General features: G+C 41.5%; 2 protein-coding genes across 3 annotated transcripts in view; one reads left to right on the top strand and one right to left on the bottom strand.

Annotated features, from left to right (window-relative positions):
- Window positions 1–6,006: 6,006 nt before the first annotated feature.
- On the top strand, window positions 6,007–13,437 carry slc1a6 (solute carrier family 1 member 6; the record flags this gene model as incomplete). The annotated part of the gene is made up of 10 exons (XM_080770078.1): window positions 6,007–6,250; window positions 6,442–6,579; window positions 6,952–7,159; window positions 8,106–8,148; window positions 8,297–8,440; window positions 8,820–9,004; window positions 10,731–10,964; window positions 11,282–11,476; window positions 12,337–12,471; window positions 13,239–13,437. The coding sequence occupies exons 1-10, from the start codon at window positions 6,022–6,024 to the stop codon at window positions 13,435–13,437; spliced, it is 1,710 nt and encodes a 569-aa protein (XP_080626204.1). The 5' UTR covers window positions 6,007–6,021.
- A 2,838-nt stretch (window positions 13,438–16,275) lies between these two features.
- ccl44 (chemokine (C-C motif) ligand 44) overlaps window positions 16,276–16,587 on the bottom strand; it is a 5,699-nt gene continuing 5,387 nt past the window's right edge. For both annotated transcript variants that reach the window (XM_080771161.1, XM_080771160.1), the window contains exon 5: window positions 16,276–16,587. This exon is cut by the window's right edge and continues 921 nt beyond it. The gene's annotated coding sequence lies outside the window, so the exon portion shown is untranslated.

The raw sequence follows: 16,587 nt of genomic DNA, 5'->3' as shown, positions 1-16,587 counted from the left end.
GAGGCATGTTGTCATAGCAATGTAGTGTTCATCTTTGCAGTTTACACTCCCCCCCATCTCTCTCTCTCTCTCTCTCTCTCTCTCTCTCTCTCTCTCTCTCTCTCTCTCTCTCTCTCTCTCTCTCTTTAAATCAGAGAGGGATGTTCATAATTTCAAAACAGGAGAAAGTTAAAATATTCGTCATCCTCGCTGTAATGATAATGAAATGTGCCCATTTGAGAAATGGACATATAGGATATCCAATTTAGGATATCTCAGTCATTGGTTTAAACCACCCACTAGCATTGCCCCCCCCCCCCCCCCCCCTCATAGTGGATGTGCAGCAGGTGGCTTATTTCGCGCCAGAAGAACCCTTCACCTCTATTCCTCCCACGCAAGCGTTGCACGTTTCGCATCCCCATCCTCGCCAGAGGGGTTTGGAAAAGTACAGTACAACCGCTCATATTGTGAACACGATAAACACGCTGAGTGAGTGAGTTCTGTGAGATGAGTGAAGACACTGAAGAGCGAAGAAGTCAAGTCAGACTGTTTGAGGGACGTCTTGAAAAGATCTAGGTAAGATATGCATATTTTGTTTAGCTGTTTTGAGCTTAAATTGCATTTAGCATCGCAGAAAAATTAGGTTTGTGCTTGGCTGTGTCACTGTGTGGATCCCCATCTTGCCGCAAACGACACCGTCGTACTAGGTACTACCGAATATACATTGTTGGACTTGAGTTTTAAGATCGCACTACTTCCTTAATTACAAAGCAGCAGCATGCTCTAAATGTGATCATCATGATCACATGATTAGGCTGTAAGGACGATTGTGAGGCTTTGATGATCATAATTTTGTTTTTGTCTTGTTTTTACTGTTTTATTTTCAGGAGTTGAAGACATTCTCATTGCAATCATCAGAAACTGTAAAAAAAAAAGAAGAAGAAGCAGAAACAGGGTAAGTTTAAAAATAATAATAATTAGAAAACAAACTAAAGTCACATAGGCCATAGGCTATCATAGTTAATATTAAACATATATGCCTAATGCCTATACTATATATGCCTGTGTGTGTGTGTGTGTGTGTGTGTGTGTGTGTGTGTGTGTGTGTGTGTGTGTGTCTGTGTGTGTGTGTGTGTGTGTGTGTGTGTGTGTGTGTGTGTGTGTGAGAAAGATTGGAGCTGGAAATATAACAAAAAAGACAGGAACAGTGGAGCTTCTTTATTAGCATATGACGCAATGTTAAAATCATTTTATTTTAATGCAATGTTGGGTCATGGCCGGGTGGGATGGCCAACTTGGTCAACCCATTTTCAATCATTGGCACCATTTTTGACTACTCACTGTGTCTCAGAGGAGGGCTGGTTTGGTGATTTCAAAATGTTAATTTAATTTGGATTTAATAATATGAGAACTTCTATTAGCATGCTGCTAACTGCTAACTTCCCAGAAATAGAAAGCCTGCAGGTCCTATTAGCTTCATGATTTTCCATTGATGATGTCACTGGTAGGGTTTCTGTACTGTTCACAAACTTCACGTCCCTCTTCTGTGACGCGACTTCTGATTGGCTGAAACGGGAGTAGGGATCGCGTGATCGGCTGTGTTCGCTTGGACCATAGAGTATAAAGAAGGATAGAGACTGAACTGGCGCGAAGCTCCGCCCCCCCCCCCCCCCCCTATTCATGTCAGTGGAAGTTGCTCAGTGACGTTTTGAAGCACCTGGAAGAACCACCTCAGAACGTCTACTTCCGCGTGGTGGTCAAATGCGGAAGTGCAACCGAGCGCTCAATGTTAAAGCCCAGCTGCACAGGGTTTCCCGGTCATGAATCCACGGGTCCGCCTGTAGTCCCTCCTCTAGGGCCCAGTGCTTCAACGTTGAAGAGCCTCACTGGCCCCTTGGCTCGGACCGGGTTGGTGCGACATTTCGGGGCTACCGACATTTCGATTCTGTCCCTATATCGGGACTCGGACACGAACACAAACAATGCCGAGCCTGCTGAAGTGGACTGAGCAACGTTCGGCACAGCGACTTTCTCGCCTGAGCTCACTCCCTTACGTCTCACCTCCTACGAATACGAATAGGCTACAATAATTGAGAAATGTCTGTGTATGATGCGTTTTTACTGGTGTCCCACAGTCCCAGGCAAGAAAAAGGGACATGGCTGTGATGTTGTGATTGGTTCGAATTACATTGGGGGCGTTCCCGTGACCTTTTGACGATTCGTTTGAACGTTAAAGGGATAGTTCAGGTTTTTTTAAACTTAAGCTGTATGAAATACTTGCCATTAATATAGTGGTTGCAACTGTATTAATTGATTGACAGAGTCCCATGGTGGGAGTTCTGCTTTGGTTTTGGTGAAATATTATTTCCGGTTATTTTCTGGGGTGCACAGGGGGCCACTCATTAAAAGTAAATTAATTCACAAAACTCAAGTCATTTGTATTGTTGACCTATTTCTAAAATAGTAGTGCAACTTTCATTCATTTCTTACCCCTCTGTGTTGCAATTCAGGGCAATCACAGTAATTAAAGGGGTGGACTTGATGCATTCACTGGGGGTAGCTGGAGTGTGTGTGAGCTCGCATCTGTGTTTGAATGCCTGTCTAACCGGCTCGCATGCAGTATACTGTGTGTGTGTGTGTGTGTGTGTGTGTGTGTGTGTGTGTGTGTGTGTGTGTGTGTGTGTGTGTGTGTGTGTGTGTGTGTGTGTGTGTGTGTGTGTGTGTGTGTGTGTGTGTGTGTGTGTGTGTGTGTGTGTGTGTGTGTGTGTGTGTGTGTGTGTGTGTGTGTACATATTGCTCCATGGAGGTGCGCGTGTGCGTGTGTGTACATATTGCTCCATGGAGGTGTGAGAAGGTCAGACCAGAGGAGATGAGAGGCCTTTTCATGTCTGTCTGTTAAATGAGGACCGTTCAAAAGACCTCTCCTCCTTCTGTCATGAGTTGTGGACACATTCACTCCTCATGATCTCTCTGGTCATACTGTAAAGTTTGGGATTAAATCGAGGGTTTTGTTCCAGACTCGTAGAACCATGAGTGGTGAGTACTGTATGTTAAGAATGTGTTGTGGCTGTGGGGCAAGATGAATATGAGATTTAGTTGAGAACACTATTAGTATTTATCCAAAACAGGAGGATAGTATTCATCCAGTATTTTACTGGGACAAAAACAAAAAACAAAAAGAACTGATAGCACCTTTATAATATGATAACATAATGATAGATTATTGTCTATTACATTTACATCAAATGCAAATGTATCTATTTAATTAGCCTACTTTATTTAAAAAACTGTTAAAACAATGCAAATAATATTCCCAGTGGCAGTGAGTTGTTCTGGCCATATGCCTCCTGGCTCATTTCTTTGCTACTGCAATGTGTGTACCTGGCTATCATGTGTGTGCACATAAATAAAATGTAAATGGCTATAGTACAAAGTACAAACCATGCAAATATATGTGTAAGCATATGCCCTGCAGCTCTGATACTATCTCTATATCCTTGTGTTTTAGCATGGTGGCTTCAAGGTTTATTGTGCTAAGGTGTGAAATACCAACTGCTATGTGCTATTACTACGTACGTAGAGTTCACTATGTATAGGCTTGGTGCTGTTGGGTGCGTTTTGGTTTGTAAATTCTTGGTGGTCACTCAATGATATTTATTTAGAGGCTAGAGTCCAGAGAAGCTATGCATGTTTGTCAGTTCAGATTCTAATAACAGCTGGGAACATCTGGATGGGACTAATGCTCTCTCCTTTCTCAGCAACTGCCATCTCATGAAGCTAAACTTCCTATATTGTAAAATAATGCTCCATACTGTACATCAGTGTGACACATTTTCATTCAGTGACATCTGATGTTAACTAGCCTGATTTCTATCAGGCCCAAGTACTCATGCTCGGAGGCTGGAGCAGGGAGCCATGGACTGGCCTCAGCTTGCTTCCCATGCTTCATCTGGGGTAGGGGTCCACTGGCTTCTCTAGTATAGACATAGTTCACTAGTGAGTATGTAGTACACAGTTTGAACACATTCAGTTATATGTTTCCTCTAGTTTGGTTTCAGCTTTCATATTTGCACCATTGGAATATTCTTCATGTCCCCTTAACACCCACGTCCATTTATCAAAGTATAGAGTCCTTCATTGTAAAACAGTGAACACTGATCGGATGTTTCCACTTGAGTTTCAATCGAGGTCACCAGCAGAGACAGAGAGTTGCGATTTCAGCCAATTGAGTCATTCATTTGTGAAATATGCCGATATTGTAACAACGAAGGGAAAGTAAGTAGCCTATTATGCAGCCAATGATCCCATGCTGAAAAATGGAGTTGGATTATTGAGGGTCATTGAGTCCCACTCAGCAATGAGAAATTTGCATTGTTAGTAGATGTGTAGAGATAAATGGACATATCAGAACAATGGACAAAGGGAATCAATAAGCAACAATGTTTATCCCCAGGGAGTAGTAGAAAAATAGTAATGGTCAATTCTGAGAGCATAGTCATATGCAGAGTATTGTGTGCTGTAACCATTAGAGTAAATCAGTTGTGTTCTGTCTTCTTGTGGAAGGTGATTCAGAGGAAAAGGTTGTAGCCTACTTAGATAAGGGACAGCCAGATATCGTACAGCCACGCGCAGTGAAGTGCTAGCTATACACACAACTGTATTTTTCTTTAACCCAAGCACACAATCACGGTAAGACTGGAGGTTTAATACTAATTGTTATTTATTATTATTATTATTTAGCCTACATGTGTTTATTAGCTGCTAAATCTCTAAAGCCGTTCTTCTATTGCACTCTGCACATTTGCATATGCAATATTTAGGCCTCTGCTTATTCTGTACACACTCCATTGCTGCTAAAGGTTACTTGTGTTTTCTTAACCTGTATTATTATTTTTATACCCACTCAGTATTATATATTTTTGTTTGTAAATTATTGTCCATGATTGTCTATAGAGCATGTCATACCAACATTTAGCTTGTACTTGTATAAGTGAGTGGCAGATAAACCACTTTGACAATCTGAAAGGTTCTGTTGAAAATGTATCATGACTTGTTGTAATTCTCATCTGATTAGGACTTTTCAAAGGTCATCCATCCTCTAGTTATTATATTTGTCTGAGGATAAGGCTTTTGTGTGTGTGTGTGTGTGTGTGTGTGTGTGTGTGTGTGTGTGTGTGTGTGTGTGTGTGTGTGTGTGTGTGTGTGTGTGTGTGTGTGTGTGTGTGTGTGTGTGTGTGTGCGTGCGTGCGTGCGTGCTTGCGTGCGTGCGTATACTCATTTGGTATAATGGTTTTGGCTTTGCATTTTTGATAGTTCTTATTTCTGATTGGACCTTCATGAGGTTGCTGGTGCTAACAGTATGTCACAAATTGCACCAGAAAGGGGGCACGGTGGCACAGTTGGTAGTGCTGTCGCCTCACAGCTAGAAGGTCCTCGGGACGCTGTGGGTGCTGGCGGCGTGTTTCCTCCTCCGCGTCATCAGTGCCCATACCCGAAGGCGGGGTTGGCGAAAGGGCCTTTCTGTGTGGAGTTTGCATGTTCTCCCCGTGTCCCCTAGGGTAGGTACCCTCACAAAAATGCAGTAATCCTGGTCACTAAACTGCCTCCCCCTGGCCAGCCGGGCGCCTGATGGAGGGGAAAGAAACTGGTTGGAATAACGTGTTCCTTCCACACGCTACGTCCAACCAGGGAAACTCCCCCCTGTCAGGTGTAAAGGAGCAACTTGGACACTCAGGCATGAAGGAAGCATGAGTTAAGTCCGTTGCTCTCCCCAGGTTGGTGGAGGGTGTGTAGAGCCCAGGATCACATTAGATGATTGACACAGGGGTGAAAAATGGGTTACAAAATCGTGGGATAAAAAATATATTAAAAAAAACCAAATTGCACCAGAATCTCTGAAAGTGTATCACGTTGTAAGCCTACGAGCGTATAATTCTGCTCAAATTCTAATTCCACAGATTAATTCAAGACATGCCACTTCCTCTCTCCTTCTCTCTAGTTTCCCACGAAACCTGCCTCCTTGACCAGGTGCTGGAGTTGATTATGAATGAGAACTTGAAGCCCCCAACCAGTGCTAGTCTTTTCCTGAACGAGGACGCAGACAAACCCCACCGGCCAGAGCGAGGAAGCTTGAGGAGGCGTTTACGCAGGACAATGGAAGAGAAAGCCAGCAGCATGAAGGAAAGGATTCGCTCCATCACCAGGGAGAGTGTCAAAGACTTCCTAAGGAGGAACCTCTTTGTTCTGTTCACTGTAGCTGCCGTTGGACTGGGTCAGTGGTGGAGGGAGGCTAGGTGGTTGAGAATGGCATTGATGTTCATGATAGAGTATTGTTATGATGATGATTCTTTTTCCCATTTAAAAAAAACAACAACTCCAGTATCTACTGTATTTTCAAATATTTCACTCAACATTTACACTATCCGTGTGTGTGTGTGTGTGTGTGTGTGTGTGTGTGTGTAGGTGTGATCCTGGGCTTTGCTCTACGCCCACGTAACCTGACACTGCGGGAGATCAAGTACTTTGCCTTTCCTGGGGAGCTGCTGATGAGGATGCTGCAAATGCTGGTGCTGCCGCTAATAGTCTCCAGTCTTATAACAGGTGGATAGTAAAACATTAAAATAAAGCATATATGGCCGCCCAGCGATTTGCAGCTTCTGGGCCAAAATAGGCCCAGAAGCTGGGGCAAAATAATTGTGATGTTACGAGGTGTGACCATATATGGAGGCGTGATATGGCCATATATTGACATTCCCATATATAGAGAAGGGCCCCTGGCGATGTAGTCAGCGTCGCGACTACATATATGCCGATATATGGAGATCCCTGATGATGTCACGTGATGTCACGAGGCATGACCATATATGGAGGCATGGGGTGGGTGACGGACGGACGGACGGATTGATGGGAAATGCACATTTCCAAAGTAATTGTGATTTGTTCGATTAACTGTTGCACTTGTGTCCCATGCAGGTATCTCCTCTCTGGACAGTAAGGCATCAGGTAAGATGGGTGTGCGTGCAGTGGCTTACTACATGGTGACCACACTGATCGCTGTCTTCATCGGCATCGTCATGGTGATGATCATCAGGCCAGGGAAGGGCAGCAGGGACAGCCCTTTGGCGTCCAGCGGGAAAATAGAACCAGTACAGGCTACTGATGCTTTCCTGGATCTCATCAGGTACTTAGTATACTTACGTAATACTTTGTATTCCATCCTGGATATTCTCCTCATGTTTTTAAAACTCTGTATGCCTGATTTATACAGTATTCATACAGCAGCGTTTCCCAGCCTGTAGGCCCGGGCCCATTGGTGGACGGGTCTGTGACGATATTGCAAGTGGGCCCCCAAAGAATTGGAAAACACTAACAAAATTATATTTTTGAAAATATATGTAAAAAAGAAAATGGTAATTTTTCATTTTTCGAGTATTCATCATAGCCTATACTATTGGCTCCATTTATCCAAGCCGGATCAATCAATAATAGATTGATTGATCATTCAAATTATCATGCTCTGAAAGGTGCACGCGGCCCATGTATCTGACCGGCAACCATTTGACCGTTTGACCGTTTGGCTGTGGTCAGATAGTGGGTTGCAAAGGCTTTTGAGATTTTCAAATGGGCCCTGACCCAGAAAAGTTTGGGAACCGGACCGCTGTCACATGGGTGTCATGCACTTAAAATAACAGATCTACAAGCTCACTACGCATTGCAGTTGTGACACATGAGATTGCCTGTTTTTGGTGCGTGATACCCATGCACAACTAAGTATAAATCAAGCCTTCACACTGGCTGCTACAGAAGATTCAAAGATACAAAGCGACATAGCGTAGCTGTTGCATCGCTGTTGTAGTGATGATCGCTGACATCAGCATGATACAGCAGTAGTTGTATCTACCAGTGAGAGTACCAGATGTACTGCTGTGTAGCACCAGAAAGTTCACTAGCGAGTGCCTTTGTCTGTTTTATGTGATTAACATCTTGACACTCACACAGCGATATCAATAATGATTATAGTAATATTAACAGTAGGATTACATCTTGCGTATAACCTTGCAGTCTTGTTTTGTATATTGTACTAAAACACACACACTTTAGCATAACAGTTCAATACTTTCTCTCAGGAACATGTTCCCTCCTAATCTGGTGGAGGCTTGCTTCAAGCAGGTGGGTTTACTATCTTTCCCCAACCCTCAATAACATGGTTTTCAGCTTATAGTTTGTAAAAAATAATCTGATTGCACAGCTATAACCAGCGTACATCATTGTATGGAGATTTTGTCTCAAACAATGATACTATGACTCCTCCGTACAGTACAAAACCGTGTACAAGAAGGTCACCACCACCAGGAATGTGACCGTGGCCGTCAACCTTACGGACTCTCCCAACATCACGTCATCATCGTCATCCTTGTCTCCCCTAAGCATGAACCTCAGCAGGTTGATGTACACCATACAGGTAATGACACCATAGTCATCCCACATGGCTAAGGATAAGAAATCATGTCTTTAATGAATGTTACTCCTTTTTTTTGGTAGGTTTTATAAATATTCCTATTTATTGTGTCTGAAGTGTATTTGTAAGTAAAGTACCATAACACCCTTTAGAGTTTAGACTATACATTTGGGGGTTTTCTCACACACTCGCACTGTTACTGAAAAATGAAATTGTGGGAAGCAAAGCTAAGATTCTCTAGGGAAAGAGGGACAGCGTTTGCATTCAGAGCTCTGATGAATGTCTACTGGAAGAAAGAAAAGGATGTGTGCGGAGACTGTGTACAGCTATTCATCTTTTTCTAGTGTATGGACAATTTTTAAAAAGAGATTTCATGCCTTAGGAGACAGTGGAGGAGACCGTTCCTGTATCAGGTTCTTCTAATGGTGTGAACGCTCTGGGCCTGGTGGTATTCTCACTATGCTTTGGACTGGTCGTCGGCAACATGAAGCAGCAGGGAAAGGCAGTCAAGGACTTCTTCGACTGCCTTAACGAAGCCATCATGAGACTTGTTGCCATCATCATCTGGTCAGAATGCATGTTTTTTTCAGAAAACTTCAGACAAAGTTACCACATTTTATCAGCTGAAGACTATGATTCAGAGTTTGTTGTTGGCATGGTGAAAATTGTCCCATGACTAATAGAGCCTCAAAATAAGAAGGCACAAGTGGTGGCATTTCCTGTCTTGACCTCGCCAGGCAAAGAAAGTCATTAAAGGCTGAATTAAACTAAACTACAAATTGACATCAGTCAGAACTTCTTCTGGGTGGTCTCAGAACTCCTGCACTCCCAGATGTCCTGAATCTGTTGTAAAATATTATAAATTGTACGGTGTGCAGTGTGCACACGACCGTCGGTGGAAGTGAAGCGCCTACATGCGTCACTCAACCAACCCTCAAGCTCAATTGGCTTCGCCGTCAAAAAGGGAGTGTGTAGTGTGTGTGTGTGTGTGTGTGTGTGAGAGAAATCAATAACATCAAGTTATGTTTAATGTTAAGACAGAGACAGGAAGTGTGTGTGTGTGTGTGTGTGTGTGTGTGTGTGCGTGTGTGCGTGCGTGCGTGCGTGCGTGCGTGCATGCGTGCGTGCGTGCGTGCGTGCGTGCGTGCGTGTGCGGCTGTGCGCGCGTGCGTGTGTGTGAGATGTACCCATTGGCAAAACAAAGGAAAAACGAAACAAAAAGTGTGAGACAGATGGAGCAAGAGTGAATGAGACGAACAAATTCATGATTAATTTCAAGAGCAAGACAGAAAGCATGTGTGTTTCTGTATGTGTGATAAGCACATACAAAACCACAAACAGAGGAGTTTGTTTCAGAGGAGTATCGCAAACAAGTATGTTTGTTTTTGTTGCTCAATGGTTCTGAGAGCCTAGCTTCCAGATCGGAGATTCCTGCAATCTACTGCCACCTCTTGCCAGTAGTCCTCTCATGCATCAGCCGACCATCTGACACAGCATGCACACAGTGACAATTAACACCTGTACACACCCCACATCTACCCAACTGATCAACGTTAAAATGTATTATACTGTATATACTTGGTTGAATGCTTGATTCTGAATGGTCAATCGCTGAATTCAGGAGTGTGTTATTTCTTGATAATGACTGCTCCGCGCTATAACAGACCGCTATAACAGCAGCGCAGCAGGTGCTCTGAGGCTTTGATTAGACAGCGGTTATGCTGCGCTGCTTGGATTTTATCCAACATGACAGCCATGTAAACACACACACAATGTCATTTACAACTAAGCGTTGCTCTCAAGAAGGTTTTTGAAAGTAGTCGAAAATGTATTCTATTTGATCAACAAAAACTTTGAGGCGAGCGACCGTGTTGCAGAAGGCCATCCAACACTGATGGAATACTTTCATTAGTGTAAGCAAGGAAATACCTGTTTTGTTGTTACTTGGGTCAATGTATTAAGTAGCCGTGTAATAAGCGGGATAATAAACAGGTCGGTGGTCATTATCGAGAAATAAAATTGATGATTAAACAATTTATATCATCGTTTATTATCCATTACGTAGGCACTAGACAGGACAAGTCCATTTGAGTCAAGGGCCTACAGCTAAAATTATTTTGAGTGTTTAAAGAAAATACAAATAAAATAAAAAGGAAAACGAGTTGGTACACTTTCGCTATTTCACATGAAGTCTTCATTGGTATCAGCCAGTAGTATTTGTTTTCTCCACTTTCCACTATCACTCTTCGTATCGCTGTCATTCCTCCCCAGCTAACTCACCATCCCCTTCCAGGTATGCACCCGTGGGAATCCTGTTCCTGATTGCGGGGAAGATTGTGGAGATGAAGGACCTTGCACAGGTGGGAGGTCAGCTTGGTATGTACACTGTGACTGTCATCGTGGGCCTTCTCATCCATGGCCTGATTGTCCTGCCACTACTGTATTTCCTGGTGACTAAGAAAAACCCATACAGCTTCATCGGAGGACTGCTTCAGGCACTCATCACCGCCATGGGCACCTCCTCCAGGTGGGTCGCATTCAGTGTCGCAGTGGTTCTCAAACCTTTTCATTTCAAAGACCCCCATGTATTATTAGGTCACGGACCCCCAGAGAGTTAATTTAACACTTTAACTATGATCTGTAAGGGTAAGCTATTTGGTTCCCAACTATCAATCATTTAGCTCCAGACCCTGTGGAACCCCCGGAGGACCGCTGGGCATCCCCAGAGACCACTTTAAGAACCACTGTAGCCTACCATCTTATCCAGGTTCTGATTATAGTGTGATTCTGTATTTTCAGTGTGACTCTGCATTGTCTCACTCTGTCCAATTCATTTCACCCCAGTTCTGCCACCCTGCCAATCACCTTCCGCTGTCTGGAAGAAAACAACCACGTGGATAAGCGAGTAACACGCTTTGTTCTTCCTGTGGGGGCCACCATAAATATGGATGGTACAGCCCTCTATGAGGCTGTGGCGGCCATTTTCATTGCTCAGGTCAATAACATGGACCTCAACTTTGGCCAGATTCTCACCATCAGGTAATCTTTCACTGGTTTATTTTACCCAATTATCATTACACATGTGTTTTGACTTCTCTAAACACAATTGTTAATAGGCTACATGAAATAAAACCCAGTTGCAGTGTTTAACTATCCTGTCTGCATCAAAAGTATTGTGAGTAAACCGCAGCCATGGCTGTGGTGTTCCTGATGTGGGTGTGTCAACATATTCTGCTGAAAATGTACAAGTTTGACTGATGACAGCAATTCTATCTAACAAAAAGCCCCTTTCCCCTTTATTTGTAGAGACAACCAGACCTTTTTCATTAGGCCAATTATTATAGTAATTTTAGTGCCAGCTCTAGTGAATCCACTCCTTTGCGTCAAACTTGACGTTTACCGCCCTCAAGCTTGAGGTACTTATTATATGATAACTCCATAAAGCTGTACAGTATGTCTATACAAAAAGCATGTACTATTCTCTGTAAACGTCATATGATGACTACAAATGTCACTTTCATGCATGCAATCATAGGGTTTATCTCGATTTGTAATAACAAAAAAATTACCTATTTACATATTATACTGTAGCCATTATTCATAGCAATGTGTTGGATTTTAAAGGCCAGGAACAAGACTCATCATTTTGACTATATGTTGATTTACTATAACGTAATAGTATAAGTACAATATTTGCCTCTAAGATGCTGTGAAGTAGAAAGTAAGTAGTAAAAGGTAACACAAATTTTAAATACTCCAATAAAGTAAAAGTACCTCAAAATGTTACTTAAGCACAGTACTTGAATAAATGCACTTGGTTACTTTCCACCACTGACTGTGTGTTTGTTTCACTTTATTAAACATCTTCATTCCCCTCATCCCTCCCACTGCCTGCTCAGTATCACAGCTACTGCTGCCAGCATCGGAGCAGCAGGCATCCCTCAGGCTGGGCTGGTTACCATGGTGATCGTATTGACATCGGTGGGACTGCCCACAGACGGTATAACACTGATCATCGCAGTGGATTGGTTCTTGTGAGTTGCCACTAAATGTCAAAGCGTGATGGGGATTGGTCTGTGTTGTGTTCTGTGGGTCTACGGGTCTAAATGTCATAGTGGGGCTTCAGAGGTCTCCCCCCCCCACTGCAAAGGTTATTGATGCATAATGCATATTGCTAGATTATTGAAGACCCTGAATTATCCATTTTCACCCTGGTGTCCCAATTTTGGGTAATGGTGTTATAAAACAAAATATTTTCTAAAACAGCACCGTCCTAATGTGTCACACACGTAGCACTTGCCCTAGCCTTGATGACCTTGCAGGCGTATGCAAATCCCAAAAGTATGTCATTTAGATTACATACTTACTTACTTACATTAGGCTCGTTCCTGCAGCATTGCAGGCGTGCATTAATGACGTTAAGCCACCCCCTCTCGTGTAATATTGCTATTATACAACAGTTACCCTTAAAGATGGAGTGCCGTGATTTTTTGCACAGTATTTGTTAATGACAGATGTAGTCACTACGACCACAAAGAAACTAGCTAGCCTAGCCACTGAGTTTGCTGAGCTCTGGGAGAACAGTCTATGACTATTTCTACTGTATGTAGCCTATTTGATGTATTACCTTACTTATTGCAAATCCCTCTGGATTAAGATCTGGTAAATTCCTCAATTCAATTGTAAATTGGATGTTTTTTTTTAATAATTTAGAAATGTTTTGTGTTTAAATGTTTATACATTTAAACATTTCTGTAACTGTAAACTGACGTCTTATCTCTGTCTCTCCTTTTTACCCCAGAGATCGCCTGCGGACCACCACCAATGTTCTGGGCGACTCTCTTGGCGCAGGTATTGTAGAGCATCTGTCCCGCACAGAACTAGAAAACCAAGATGCTGAACTGGGCAACTCTGTCATTGAGGAGAATGAGAAACCCTACCAACTCATCTGCCAGGAAAATGACTCCAACAAACACCGCAACAGTGAGACCACCATGTGAGACCCAAAGGCCCTTGCTTCCTGAATAGCATCTTCACATGAAGATTGTATTGGTTCGGTTGTTGAAGCCCGGCTGCTTGATAGTAGTGTATGAATACGGCTCATAACCACTTAAGCTCTATTTTATACTTGCTGAAATGTTGAAAATCTTTGAAATGTTTGGAATATTTCTACCTATGATCAAATGCCCAAACTAGGGACACCAGGGTTAAAGCAATATGACACTTTGGTAGAAGTTTGGGTTGTGTAGTTAACATGCCATAATGGAACTCCAAAGGTTGGGCAAGATATCAAAAATAGTTGCTCCATTGTTTTTCATTGATTTACTTTGCAACCGGGAACAGCAATCAAAGTCACTTTACAAATGAAAAACAAAGCCGATTCTGTCTATATAACATAATTTATCATCGCAAAACCTGGTTCTGCATTTTTGTTTTTAAATTATTATTATTTTTTAATAAAAAACGTGTAACGTACTATTAACGTAGTGAGTTCTAGTTCTACGGATCCAGTCCAGTTATTTTTTCCTTATAATAATAATGGCTAAATCAACAAATCCAGAACATGGTTTTGGGACGTCATACTGTATATTGGCAGGATCAGCTTTGTTTGCATTTGTTTTCATGCTAAAAGAGTGACTTTGTTTCACCATACAATGTGAGTTAACAAGGAGTTAGGTTAGGAGTATGTTTTTAATGATCAATGTCTAATCAATGGAGCAACTATTCTTTCAACTATCTCGATCACCACAACAACCTGTCTAACCTCTACCAAAGTGTCCTATGGCTATTCCTTAATTTGGATAAATTGTTGATATTCCTTCATTGGAGTCTCTGCCTGTAATTCCTGATAGGTACTTGTGCATTTCATTTTATTGTATTTAATCTAGAACAAGTAAACTAGTATATCACAAAGTAAATAGATTTAAAGAGTCCTCAAATTTAACATAATTTCAGAGATTAAAAATAAATAAATGTGCGCACGGCCAAACTAGTTCAAAAACGTTTTAAAGACCAGTGTTTGAATACACAGCATTACAAAGAAACTTATGGAGATATCTCGACTCTCTCTCTCTCTCTCTCTCTCTCTCTCTCTCTCTCTCTCTCTCTCTCTCTCTCTCTCTCTCTCTCTCTCTCTCTCTCTCTCTAACAAAAGAAAAACACCAGGAGAGAAGGAGATGTTTCAAAAAATTTTAAGGACATTTGCATCATAAGGCAGATATCTTTTGCATGGCTTAATATTCACATACAATCTTGTGTCTCACTTAATTTTGACTACCTCTAATGTTACTATGATTCTGTTCCTCATTAAAGATAAAGATATAAAATGGAACATATAAATTGTAAATAGTCCGTCATTGATCTTGTAACCATTTCAATATGACTGAAAATGCACCCTACATTACTTGAATGTAACAGACTGTTCTACACTGGGTTTAATTGCTATATCTGTTATTGATATTTTGATGGTTTTGGTAGAATGGTTTTCAATCATTACATTCTATATTGTATTTATTTGTATTTATAATGTTTCTTTATTGAGCAGTCTTTGGTGCTAGTTCGTTTTCATGGACACAAGGATGAATGCTTTCCATCCATAAGACAAAAAACAATACTTTATTTGAAAATAACTTCATTGTCAAATATTTGTTTATTCCATGACAATTATTATCCTTTTTCTAATGTTCATTTCTACTTAATTATGCTTTAATGTTATTTATTTTTTGCTTGTTTCAGCTTACGTCAGACTTAATTGTTTTAAAAAGTTCAGTTCAGTTCATTTTATTCAGTTTATTTCATGTTTTGGCTTGAATATTAGTTTTTTGTCGTTTTAAGCTTCTCAAATTGGTTTATTTTCTAGTTCTGTGAATAGGTACTGTGAAAAGATTTTGAGAAGGCTTTTTTTAAGGAAATGTCTATATATTACATACATAAGTGCAGTTATTACTTCTGGTGTTAAGTGAAGAGTGTTGTTTGAAGGCATATTATTTGACTTTGCCACTTGTGTTTTGTTTTTGAGCCTTGATGTTTCACAAAATGTTTAACTCTGTATTTTAATGGACAATTTATGTTAAATTTAACAATTAAATGTCTCAGGAATGAAGCTGTGCGTGTCTGACTGTCAACAGTTTAGGTACTATAGGAACAGTCAGAGAAGAAGACAACTAATATATGTGTAGGAGCCATCTTATTTGATTTGACCAAATGTCGCCCCCACTGGTTGCCTTGAGAAATGGCACCATGGTTCCCTTTAATTAAGCCACAGGCTCACAGCTGTAGGTGGAAAGACGCCAGTAGAGATACAGATTTTCAACAGCTTGCACGCAACGCACAAACAGTGCAGTTAGAGAAAGAAAGGAAAGAAAGAAAGAAAGAAAAGTAGCCTACTTTATTATTTGTTATCGAACCCTGCGCTCGTCTGTTTTTTGAGACCTTTATTTAGTTTATGTCTGGAGCCTGTTCTTGTTTTGTTTGCCCCCGTTTATTTTGAACCATACACTCACACAACGCAAACTCCTACCAATAATACCAACCTTGCAGTCATCAATCGCCATCGACAAACAACTATACAACAAGTGAGTAAACAACAACAAGACGCCCAAGTCCCAAAGTGTGAGCACGTTAAACCGTATATCTCTGGTGAATGATTATAGAAAGAAAGGCATATTGGCCCTACAATATGTAAATAATGTGTACACGCGCGCGCGCGCACACGCACGCACGCACGCGCACGCACGCACGCACGCACACACACACACACACACACACACACACACACACACACACACACACACACACACACACTCGCTCGCGCAACGCTTGCACACACACAAACACACACACACACACCGTTTTATGGCTTAAAACAACTGAGGAAATCAACATTCAGTGGAAGTCATAATTTCAGAATTTATAAAAGAATTTACTTCTTGAATACTCCTTGAACATACAGTGCATTCTTCTACATTACATTTATGTTTTGACAATATCAAACCCTCTAACTTTGTAACAGCCTTAAGTGGTTGTGAATTTCATCAGAAATGTTTGATAAATACTTTGGCATAGTTTTTTGACAGTCAGAATAAAAGGTAATATTTATGTGCTGATACATATCAAAACCTCCAACCTCCAGTGCACATGTTTTCTTCAGC

This window comes from Protomyctophum bolini (assembly GCF_963924005.1).
Source record: "Protomyctophum bolini genome assembly, chromosome: 8".
In the NCBI taxonomy this organism is placed as follows: domain Eukaryota; kingdom Metazoa; phylum Chordata; class Actinopteri; order Myctophiformes; family Myctophidae; genus Protomyctophum; species Protomyctophum bolini.
The sequence above is the reverse complement of the archived record's forward strand: the minus strand, read 5'-3'. Positions and strand labels throughout refer to the sequence as shown.